The sequence below is a fragment of the Mobula birostris genome, chromosome 31, assembly GCF_030028105.1.
Source record: "Mobula birostris isolate sMobBir1 chromosome 31, sMobBir1.hap1, whole genome shotgun sequence".
In the NCBI taxonomy this organism is placed as follows: domain Eukaryota; kingdom Metazoa; phylum Chordata; class Chondrichthyes; order Myliobatiformes; family Myliobatidae; genus Mobula; species Mobula birostris.
The window spans coordinates 20,209,782-20,222,279 of record NC_092400.1 but is presented as its reverse complement, the minus strand read 5'-3'; the positions used below and the strand labels follow the sequence as shown (position 1 = coordinate 20,222,279).

The 12,498-nt window shown below is 38.6% G+C and overlaps 1 protein-coding gene across 3 annotated transcripts in view; it reads left to right on the top strand.

Moving 5' to 3' along the window:
• anapc7 (anaphase promoting complex subunit 7) overlaps positions 1 to 6,946 on the top strand; it is a 38,266-nt gene extending 31,320 nt beyond the window's left edge. For 2 of the 3 annotated variants that reach the window (XM_072247868.1, XM_072247870.1), the window contains 2 exons: positions 3,046 to 3,196; positions 5,790 to 6,946. In XM_072247868.1, the coding sequence (XP_072103969.1) occupies positions 3,046 to 3,196; positions 5,790 to 5,979 (341 nt within the window). In that variant the 3' untranslated portion in view covers positions 5,980 to 6,946. Of the gene's footprint in view, positions 1 to 1,920; positions 2,505 to 3,045; positions 3,197 to 5,789 lie in introns of those variants that run through there. The other variant, XM_072247869.1, reaches the window with a different exon arrangement.
• The last annotated feature ends 5,552 nt before the right edge of the window (positions 6,947 to 12,498 follow it).

The window sequence follows — 12,498 nt, the reverse complement described above, 5'->3', positions numbered from 1 at the left end:
TGCACAATTTTAGATCTTTCTTGAGAAGAGCAGGCTCTGTCAGTAACCAGACTTAGTGTGTCTTTTTTCTAGGGCAGGGCACTTCTACAACCCATATGTCCCGTCTCATCTCATTGATTGGAACACCTGACTGAATAGCTTTTGTAGAAGGCATCACCCCAGAGGTTTACGTTCTTTTTTTGAACCTAGACTGTGATTGTTTAAATGGTGTCCTTGACAAGAAGAAGCACAATTGTTTTTGTGTTATTAGTTTAGAAGATTGTCTATTATTGTGACTTGGATGAAGATCAGACCTCATTTTATGAATAATTAGTGCAGAAAACCAGGTAACTGCAAAGGGTTCACAAACTTTTTCTTGCAACTGTAGATGGCGCCTGACAGATCTGATAATTTATATATTTCTCAGTTTGGCAGGTAACATGCATTTCTGTACTTTTTCCTCTAGAAATTTTTTGGGAAATTGCAGCAAAAACTTGGCATGTGATGTCCATTTTTCTGGAAATTTTGTCTAGAATACTTTGACCCACTAATCCTTTAACATTTAATGCTATTATTTAATGGAATAGGTATCCTGGGGCATAGGTGGATAGATATACAAATACTAATATAAAAACAGCCCAAACTAGCTTTGTATTATTGCCTTTTATAAAACTTAATTTACCAACTATACTCCAAGTGTTTTATGTTAAGCCATGTAACCAATAAAAACACAAATGCTTTCATACTAAATTTATTGCAGAAAGAGTTTGCATATAATTACCCAATGCTGCTACTGGTTGACATCGATTTTTCCAGAGACTGATGGTTCGACACCTCTTTTCATTCGGATGAAATTACAAGATGTAATTTACAGGCAGGCCACCAGGTGGCACTGTGTGTAGCGCATGCAAACCTGCACTAGATGATATTTTATGTGTACACAGTAATTCGTGGAGTGGCAAACAGGCCCAACCTGTACGTCAGTGGAGCAGCAACCTATCACAGTAGCAGAGGAGGGACCAGGCTATGGGTCTTCTTCTAATTTTGGCTGCTGCTTCAAGTAGCATTGAGATCTGACTGTTTTTTCTTAAGCTTCCTCTCATTAAGCAGTTCTTGGTAGCAGGAAGTCATGTCGAGAACACCTCTCTTCGCTCCCAGTCAGGGTCATTATCGATGAACTGATCCATGATTTGTGTGATCATAGTGATGGTAGCGCTGAGGAATCTTGTGGTGAGGGTCCTTGCTGCTGTTTCCACTTCTCCATCCGTGTCCTCAGATTTGCCCAGGATACGTTGCTCTGCCAGTTCTCGAAGCTGTTAGTTGTTAGGCTCTCACTCTTCGACATTGCCATCATTAACTTCTAATCCCGCTTCACTGGCCAGTCTCTGATGTTTTGGATGACTGATACTGCCTGAAATCCAAAAAGTTTCACATCCATGCAAATGCTTTTCCTAGACATCTCAGATGTACTACCCTCACTGGAAGTTGCAGGCCATTTTCCAGATATTATGGGTGGGGGGAAAAAAAAAGAAATAAATTGGCGAGGGAGCAAGAATGTTCACACAGGCTGGGATGGTAGAGCTTGAACTAATACGTGATTGGCTGTGAGTGGCTCAGAGCGTATGTAAAGCACTCTCATTGGCTGATTGAATGTTTACTGTAATGGTGGCTGCTCTTGAGAAGTTTTAAATGTTTAAAAATGACAAAAAAATTGTTCTAAAACTTTCAGTAAAGAGTTGAATAACTGCATTGTAATGAATCAGTGCTTTTGCAGGGTCTGGGTGTATTTACATTGCGCTTGTGGTAATCCCAATATTGGTATATTGGTAATCCCAATCATGAGCATGATCAAGTGATGATTGAATGGTTTCGTCAGCATTAGAGTGATGGAGTTTGTTGGGCAGTATGATAATGAGCCAAGCTAAGTTGTTCTTAAATTAGAACATGCATGTGACTACCGTGAAGGATGGCTTCGAAGGTTAAGAAGTGCCATGGAATTTCCGTGCATAAAGTGTGTGGAGAAAAACAGTCTGCAAACCGTGAAGGAGCTGCCAAGTACATGGACGAATTTGTGAAGCTCATAGCTGATGAAAACCTCAGTCCTGAGCAGGTGTGTGATGTAGATGAAACTACATTATGCTGACAATGCACATCTAGGAAAACATTAGTAATGGAAGACGAAGAGGATCCAAGTAGTCTTGATGAAGGAAATCTATGTGAGCGAATGATTGTTGATGATGAAACACCTGTTGTGCATCACCTTCTGCACTGGAAAATTATAGACTGTGCTCTGAATGCTGATTAAAAACACCAAGTGGTAAAGATGACAGCAATGATGGAGCAAAGATTTACTATTGACAAGTTAATTGAATTACTGGATGATTTAATCAAACGTACCTTTGTGACGGAACGAGCTAATGAATTTTTATTTGATGCAAGAAAAATTACGCGGGGATAAATCAAAACGCATGAAACAACTTCGCCTGGATGAAATGTTTAAAAAGATAACCAAGAAGCAACATTCTTTGTAAGCACAGTAATTAATAAATTTACATTTAATTTTTGTTTAATAATCCTTTTTAAGCTTCTACCGTCCATTTTTGCCATTATTGTTGCGTGACCTCTTTTAATCTGGTAAAAACATTAATCCAGCAAGGCTCAGGAACTGAGGATGCCAGAAAATCGATGGTCAACCTGTAGTGTTTAACATTGCATTAGAATATCATGTGAAAAACTAAGCGCTCTAATGATTTTTTTTTTCAAATAAAAACAAAATTAAGTTTCTAACAAATCACCCAAGAAGACATTAAATGCATAAGTTGGTTGATTCTTAATTTCAGTTGATCCATTTGAGAGAGGTTGGAGCAAAAGCATAGATGGGAAAGGAAAATAGAGCAAACAAAGCCCTGCCTCTTCTGTAGACTGTGTGAAAGCTACACAAGCCTTAGAACTGGTGACTTGCTCACCCAGTGTTGAAGGAATGATATGAAGAATCTGCTATAAATTTTGCTTTTTGAATATTTGAAGATTTACTAGTTTACTATTCAAATCTTATCAACACTCTAGGCCGTGAACAGAAATATGACGAAGGCATAGCTCTTCTGCGAAATGCATTGGCAAATCAGAGTGTTTGTATTCTGCATCGGATGCTTGGAGATTTTCTTGTAGCTGTAAGTGACTACCAAGAAGCAATGGACCAATACAGCATTGCATTAAGGTAAATGAGTAAGAATGTTTCATTTGCTCTTGCATCTTGCCTTTTTACTGGTTTGTAGAACTTGCACCTAAGTTAAATGCATATGAACTTAGTTTCTGAAACAAGTTTAAATTGACATCTATTGTCATCTGCTATTTCCAAGGAGGGCTGGTAATATTTGAGCCTAGTGAGCAAATCTAGGAAAAGTAGAAAAAGAAACATTTGGTGATTTGCAAGGCAAAGCTTTAAACTAGAGGTTTCACATCCATGTCCAAAATATCTTCAGATGATGCAATCTGGAAAAAAAAATTTAGATTGAGTAAAAGTACTTTTATATCAAGTACAAACATATATTAAAGTGGTTTTATTCATAATTTGAACAAAATAGGATTTTTAAAATTTCTAAATCAGCTTGTCTTTAAACACTAAGATTAATATGGTTCTTAAGTCAAAGTGCTTAAGATGTCCCTCACAATGTCTTCCTGTAACAAGTTCTCCTCCTTGTAGGGCTCTGCTACATACTTCAAGATGGAAGGTTCATCAGAGTACTTGGTCTATGATAGTTGATGGGTTTACCAACAAGGTTTTGGACAGTGGCAGGTTTGACTGTAATGCTGCATAGCTCATTGATAATCAATGGTAAATCTTCTAATGTGAAACCTAAATTGTTATAAATTGGCATAAATTATCTTGGGGATGACAGTAGAGCAGAGGTGGCTGAGGTTTCTAGGAATAGCTATCCTGCACCTTGTGAACTATGTCCCACAGAAGTTGTTGTTCTCAAACGGCAGGGGTAGGCAACCATGGCTGACAAGGGAAGTTAAGGTCTGTATAAAAGCCAGGGGAAGGGCATATACGGTAGCAAAAGTGAGTGGGAAGTTGGATGAGTTGGAAGCTTTTAAAATCCAACAAAAGGCAACTAAAAATGCTATAAGAACGGAAAAGATGAAATATGAGGGCAAACTAACCAATGATATAAAGCAGGATACTAAAAGTTTTTTCAGTTGTTGTATACAGAGTTAAAGGGAAGTGATAGTTGATATTGGATCACTGGAAAATCATGCTGGTGAGGTAGTAATGGGGGATAAAGAAATGGCAAATGAACTTAATGGGTACTTTGCAACAGTCTTCACTGTGGAAGACTCTAGCAGTGTGCCAAAGGTCTGTGAATGTCAGGGAGCAGGAGTGCTATTACAAAGGAAAAAGTGCTAGGCAAACTCAAAGGTCTATACGTGGGGAGAAGTATCAAACATCAGAGGAGCTTGGGAGTCCCAGAAGATTAATTTACAAGGTGGCAAAGAAGGCAAATACAATGTTGACATTTATTTCAAGGGGAATATAATATAAAAACGAGATAATGCTGAGGCTTTATAAGAGACTAGTCAGGCCGCACTTGGAGTATTGTTGACAGTTTGGGCCCCATATCTCAGAAAGGATGTGTTGTCGTTGGAGAGAGTTCCAGAGGAGGTTCACGAGGTGATTCTGGGAATGAAGGGGTTAACATTATGAGGAGCATTTGGCAACTTTGGGCCTGTACTCACTGGAATTTAGAAGAATGCGGGGGGATCTCATTGAAACCTACCGAATGTTGAAAGACTAAGATAAGGTGGATGTGGAGAGGATGTTTCCTATGGTGGCCGTATCCAGAACTAAAGGGCACAGCCTCAAAATTTAGGGGCTACCTTTTAGAATAGAGATAAGGAGGATTTTTTTTTTATAGCCAGAGTAGTGAATCTGTGGAATGCTCTGCCAGAGGCTGCGGTGGAGGCCAAGTCTGTGGGTATACTTAAGGTGAAAGTTGATCATTTCCGGATCAGTCAGGGCATCGAAGGATATGGCACGAAGGCAGATGTATGTGGTTGAGGGGCATCAGCCATGATGGAGTGGTGGAGCAGACTTAATGGACTGAATGGCCTAATTTTGTTCCTATGTCTTGAGGTCTTTTTGAAAGGAAGAATAAAGGCGAATGTAGTGGAAAAAAATTTCTGCAGAGTGAAAAGAACCTTTTATTCTTACTACTCTTTTCTATCTAGAATAATGCTCCAGATCTAACTTGTTTACATAATGTAACCTGCTCATTAACAATCTCTTTCCTCCCCTCTGCTGATGACAGAAGGTACAAAAGCTTGAGAACACGTACCACCAGATAAGAGGACAACTTCCATCTCACGGTTGTAATCAGATTCTTGACTGGACTTCTCACACACTAAAAGATGAACTCTTGATCTCTCAATCTACCTTGTTGTGGCCCTTGGCCCTTGCACCTTGTCGACCTACAAAATATATTCTACTTTCTTTTTACTACTTCAGTGAAACTGTGTATGGCTTGCAAGATAAAAAGCTTTTCACTGTGTCTCAGTATATGAGACAATAAACCAATATAAATATTCTGTACATCACCTTTTAATGACCTTTTTTTTCTTGAATTATTTAAAGTCTTGTTCATTTTGGTCTTTGTTATTCTTGACTATGGGATGTTAGAACTTTAATTAATCACATCTACCTTCCACCAAGTTCTTAAGTTTTGACTTAATTTCATAATGAGTACAATTAGATCATATTTTCTTTTCCAGAACATGGTACTTCCAGAAGTAACTCATTTTATCTTTTGCAGCCTGGATCCCAATGATCAGAAGTCATTAGAAGGAATGCAGAAGATGGAGAAGGAAGAAAGTCAGACTGAAGCAGCTCAGGAGGAGGATGTAGATGACATGGAGGGGAGTGGGGAAGAAGGAGATCTGGAAGGGAGTGACAGTGAGACTGCACAGTGGGCAGACCAAGAACAGTGGTTTGGCATGCAGTAAGAAAAGCATGATAAACTTCACATGGGCCTCTTCAAATGAACTTTCATATTTGGAATCCAAGTTTCTGTTATCTAGCTACCTTGGATTTTATAATGAATTATAATCATAGCTTCCTAATACAGAGGGAATACAGAGTCAGGGATCTGTTGTCTCGTCATGTTTCTATTACAAGAGTACGTATTTTTGTTTTACAGAAACACTTGCTCTCCATGCTATTTTATTCAAACCCGTTAACTGGCGCAATGACACGAGTGGGCTGATGTGACCTTTGTAATGTTACGTATAAATTAACCTTTTAAATGTGAGACTTCATGAAATCTACACATTTTTGGGGTAAAGCTAAACTCAGACTGCTGAAATATTTTGCTAATTTTCATGAAAGCTTTAAAATAAAAACTGGACAGCCAAGGAATGAAACATTAAAATATATAAATCTTGATGCAAGATTATATAAAATGATAGACTTCATGAATTTGTTCAGTCATTTACACTGTAAACTACCATAATTTTTACCCTGACCTGAGTCTTTACGTTGAAAGCATAATTTTCTCTCCAGTGCCACATCAAAAAAAAAGGGTTTAAACTATTCTTGGACCCATTACCAATTAGACTTTTACTCTGTGAAGGCCCAGATTTGCTTTTATCTTTGGTGCTGGCTCGCTCTTTTTGCACCATGCAAGAATTAAATTTGCACACTGCTGTATCCAATTTCACCAGGCATTGTGGATCATATAACTTATTGTTTGTATTAAATCCTTTTGACAGCTGTGATGCTCTGTGCTGTCTCACCAGCTAGTTCTTGCAATAACTGTTTTGATAACTGTATTGTATTTTGTAAAGAATGGGGTTAAAATGAAATTTTTCAGTACTGATTAAAATGTATACAGTGTATACACTGTAGATGTGAGTATCATTGTATATGAAATGCATGTCTTTTTCTTTAAATAAAAATTGATGTCCTCCTTTTGTTAGTAGCTACTTTTTCTTAGTTGTAAGTGAATTAAATGGCACCTAAGGTAACTTTTAATTAGTATCCTGGGATTGGGTGATTTGTTTTGGATGTACATCATTGACAACCAGGAAATGCATTTCCACATGTCTGTCGACTTGACTTGAGATCTCTTTTTGGTTGACTGCTAATTTGCCTAAATGTAGACTGATGAATTTTGAGTGGTACATTCATGAAGCTTGTTGTTCATGCCCACTTGTACCCAGAAACTCAATAAGTACTCCTGTCAGAGATCAATCAGGCACTAGTTTTGAACTTGCTTCATTTCAGTCAGTGTGTCCATAGATCTTACATACCTCTATATTAAATAAACTTATTACAGTATTTGTTTGTAACTATCTGGTCAGACAATTGCAGTAGGTTGCAAACAACTGTACCCTTGCAGGAAAGCAGCCAACCTTCCTTGTTTTTCCTTCTGCTTGGCAAAACCACCATTTGTTTCTTTTAATATTTTACCTGAGTTTCTGTCACTATTTTTTAGCCTAACATTATCTGGCTGTACTACTCTTTGGTAAGAAACCTGCCATAAAGGAGTTCACCCCCAAATGCCTTACCACAAAAATCTCAATCTCTGAAGAGCTGGATCATTCCTTACAGTTATGCCCTCATTGAAGCATAAACTCTGATACCTACCCACGTACACCGCTGTAATTACGATTAAGAAGGCAATGAATGTTGGCTTCTTATCTCATTCTGTTGTGACCTTTTGCTTGCCTTCAAATTTTTTTTTTAAATATCTAAAATTACACTGGTTCAACAGAGTGTTTGTTTAGTGTGAATTTTTTTTTGAAGTCTCCCTCTGGTTCTGATCTGGACTTGGTGATGAATTTTTATTTTGGTTATGGATTTATTTACTAGGGCTGACAAGCCTGCAAATGTTATATCGGCTGAACTTGGTTGATTGGCCAGGCCCAGATCACAGCAAATCTTTGCAGTCATTATCAGTAATTTTGACATTTGTGTAGCACAGCAATTCTCCCCATGAACAAGCACAGCCAAAATGTCCAGAATGAGAAGTAAAAGGCAAAAATGAGTTATTTTCCACAATGAAACGTTTGAGATGGAAATGGGAGAAATGGAGACCATAGTGCTGGAGTAGGTTGGAGTTTGGGTGTTATTAGGAATGTAGCTAAATGGTGGTATATTGTAGTTCATTTCATTACCTACATACACAAATTAATGTCGTAATAAACCAGTTCTCACAGATGGAATTGTTACTTTGTTCTTTAGAGTATTTTTGGATGAATCTAAAGATAGTGCCCTGTACGGTTTAACTAATTTAACTGAAAACCAGGTTTATTGCCAAAGCTTGGTATTTTTAGCAAATATGAAGTCAGACCTCTGTGAATAAACTGAATCAGCTTGTTAAAGTAATCAAAGTCCCAATTAAGAAAGAATGCTCAGCCATCAGGCAGTCCCGGACTGCTTCACTAATTCTATTGTAAAGTGTCATAGTGCAATCTCTTCAGTCAAGTATGATGTTATCTTTTGGTGGGTCTTCAGGTAGCTATAAGCTGTAGGGGGGAAAATGGATCAGCCATGATGAAATGGTGGAGCAGACTTGATGGGCCAAATGGCCTCATTTTGCTTCTATATCTTATGGTCTTATTACTGTATCTGGGATTCAAATATTCTGGTGTCGTGAGGGCTTCCAGACCTCTCATTTCTGACCCCTTCGCTACTTGCTGATTGCCACAGGACTTAATCTAGTATATTAGGATGGATTCCTGTAATGGAGAATGCCTGTGCATGACTGTTTAACGTGAGGAGGCTGATGCATGGGCAGTCACCACACATTCCCTTACAGATCAGGGTCCAGTAGCATGGAATACAAGATGAATGGGGACCCTTCACTGCCATTGTGATGTGTTGTCACCTTCCACCAGCTCCACCTTTAAGGTCTTGGTTGGATTGCACTTAGTCTGGACCCTTCACGTTACCACTATGAGTGATTGCACCAGGAGTTAAGCACCAAATGGCTAAACTCCAGACAGCATCGCTCTCAGGAACTCACAAACCTCTCAACCAAGACAAGGTGACAATCCTCGGAGAAGTGTACAGCGTCATAAACAGTGAACAACTTACCAGTTAATTATTTACATTACACTGGAGTAAATATTTACCCTGCCCATCTTCAGGTTGTACTGGTACACCTTTTGCATTTAGAAGCAGCAGTTTAAATTCTCTTGGAAAATTGGCAGTTTCACTAGTGTCTGGCTATGTACATACTCAACAAGACTTCAAATCCATAATTCCAGATATCCAAGAAGAATACTGTTGATACTGAAATGGTATTGGAAATGTAATTATACTTTTTAAGATAAAAATGGGTAAAACGTTTAATTCATATCAGTTGAATTGACATTACATTACAGCAACAATTCAGCCGCTGCGTTCCCTTGCCTTCTGTAGCGTCAGAAATTCCATTTCAAAGCTTACAGTGAATTTAATCTTCAACTTGCAAATAATGTTTGAAAAATGAACAATTTACATGAATTACATGGCACTGGAAATGTGGCAAGTTTTGTCATGGAATTATTTCTGAATCTTAAAAAAACATAAATTCATTTCCAAGCTTCAGCAGCGTTGTATTTCTGTTGGTATTCTTCAATTGTTGGAGACCTCTGTCTTCGCATTGCTGGCTCTCGTTGATGGAGGAGAGTTTCTTGCTGACTCTTGAGTCGGAGATCTTGAGGAGAAAAAGCGACATGGCAGACTTTAACAGCGTAATCAGTGTGTGTTTTTTGTCTTATACGGTACCCGGTCTCACTGTGTGACACATCTCTGCAACCTTTATTGGGGAGAGAGAGAACCTGTGGTATGCCGAATTATCAGGTGAATGATTAGTTTTGGTTGTACTGCAGTTCATGGTCTTTCTTGGGGGCTTTGCTGTTGCTTGGTGGGTGGAGGATTCTGATGCTTTTTGGTGAAGTAAGTGGGGGAGGAGGAGGGTTAATGCTTTACTGCTGCTTGTGCGTGGGGGGCAGCTTTGGGGTTCTAACGTTTTTACTGACACTCATTCTTTGGGGTACCCTTCCATTTTTGTGGACGTCTGCAAAGAACAAGAATTTCAGGTTGTATATTGTATACATTCTCCGATAGTAAATGGAGCTACTAAACAGGGAATCTTACCATTAACTGAGAGGTCTGTGGATGCCAGGTTGGGAACCACACTGGTATTGAAGATAATCACATTTTGCAAATCCCTGAACTTCACCAATCCTCGTTTTTATTGTGCAAAATCAATTTGATAATCTTGAAAGCAGATTCAAAAGAAAGTCCAGAAAGGTTTCCCATGGCTTATCTATGGACAAGTAGAACAGATGGTGCATTGCTAGGATAGAGAACTACCATGCTGTCAGCTTGTATGTAGTATGAAGCTAGAAAATGACACTCCGTAGTTATACAGAAGGTGACCAGGCATATCCTGTTAAAAGTAGGAGTGAGCTACTGGCAACAGTATAGCACAACCCCAAACCGTATAAAGGCAGACCAGTCCTCAAAAATGAACATGTTCCAGCTTATTAGTAAATAAGAAACTTGTTTGTATCAGTTCACTCAATGAGGCCTATTCAGAGCTCCAAGCAATTTTTAAAATATGTTTTGACGTGTTGAATTGGAATTTTAACAATCTGAACGAGGTCACTGCCAAAATAGTGTCCTAATGTTAGACAAATTGAGTCCCATAGAGCTAGGCTTTTCAAAACCTTAGTCCCACAGAGAATTTTTGAGATTAATATGTCCTCTTGCTAGATAAGTAGTTGTGTTATCGTTGCCCTATATTCCACGAATAGTCCCACCTCGGGAGATCTCAGAAATACAGCAGCAAATTTAACAGTTCGGAAGAGCCGAGGCCTCAGCCAGGCCTGTCACTGCAATCTAACGTGACTATTTGTCCGTATTTGTTGTAACCCTGTGATTATACCCACGGACCGCTTGTAAGAGGGGGAAAAAATAGTTTGCAGGTCGACAGATTACAATAATCTGTCCTCCTGCACCTCTGATCCTTTGGTTAAATTTGAAGAAACTTGGAGACCATTTATTCAACATTTTCATATGATGTAGTTTGACCTTTTTCAAATCCTTTTTTTAAAGTAGAAATATACGAATAGAGGAGTGGAGTTAACAACATCAATGATTGTATCCAATGTAATATGTTAGCCTGACTTTGTTTTAGTTTTGCTTAGCTCAATTTAGTGTGTTTTTTTTTTCTTTTCCAGTTTGGAGTTTTTTTTAAAGTTTTTTTTCCATTTATCTTTTACCATGTTCAACTACATTTAGAGTTGGGGTGATCTAATATACTTGTATTATCAGCAATTTATATTTGCAAATGTTAGCTATTAATAATGAAATCCCATTCTCTGCTTATCAATATCATTATGTTTATAATTTCAAAAATGAATAAAAAGACTTGAAAAGAAGATTACAATAATTAACTGAGCCTTCTTTCATTTGTAAACAGTTGCATATTTGACTTCCAACTCGGACTGGAGGCAATCAGAGGACTGATCATGTGACATTCTCTCAGCAAATCAAGTTTATCATCATGTGCACAGCTATAGTGCAGTACAGTGCAATGAAAAACTTTCTTGCTGCAACGTTACAGACAACACACAATATTAAAATATGCCTAAGTTACGTACATACATTTTATAGTCAGGTTTCTTGGGGGTGAGTGAGTATCTCTGCTGTGATTTTGTACCAAAAGTTGGTCAACAAGTTTCAAAGACCAGAGAGCTGCCTGTGACCAAAGGAAACGATAAAGTTCAAAGTTTAAAGTAGATTTGTTATCAAAGTACAAATGTATCACCCTGGGATCTATTTCCTTGCGGGCGTTCACAGTAGAAATACAATAGGGTCAATGAAAAACTACATGCATACAAAGACTGATAACCAATCAATGTGCACAAGAAGGCAAAATGTGCAAATACATATATAAATACATAAATGAGAGCTTGAGTTAAGCCCTTGAATGTGAGTCCAGAGGTTGTGGAATCAGTTCAGTGGTGAGGTGAGTGAGGTTATCCGTGCTGGTTTGGGAGTCCAACTATCCCCCCCACTCAACTTGTTGGAGATCCATTTTCTCCCCCCACCACCAACTATCCGCCCCTCATCAAGCCCATTTTACTGAGTGTCTGGCTTGCTGAGACTCCCTGAGGTGGAGATGTGAGTTATTTTTAATAAATGAATGCACAATGTCGTTTGACACTGGTATATTGTCATCCTGGCCACCGCAGTTTAGGCAGAGAGGTACAGTACTACCTTCACTACAGGGTATTTTGTTCATCCTCTTTGAAGGCAGCAATATGAAATAGTCCACAGATGCTGTGTCCCCATTTCCCATTTCTCTGATCCTCTGATTTCCTTATGACTGCACTCCGAGTGTTTGATTACAGCATTCTGTCGGGGAAATTTGATTCCAAACCTAATGACAGCTGACTTTCTGAAGATCGTATGGAGACTAAGATCAGTGTCGGTGCTGGAGGGCTGCAATTACTGTTTTTTCTGAG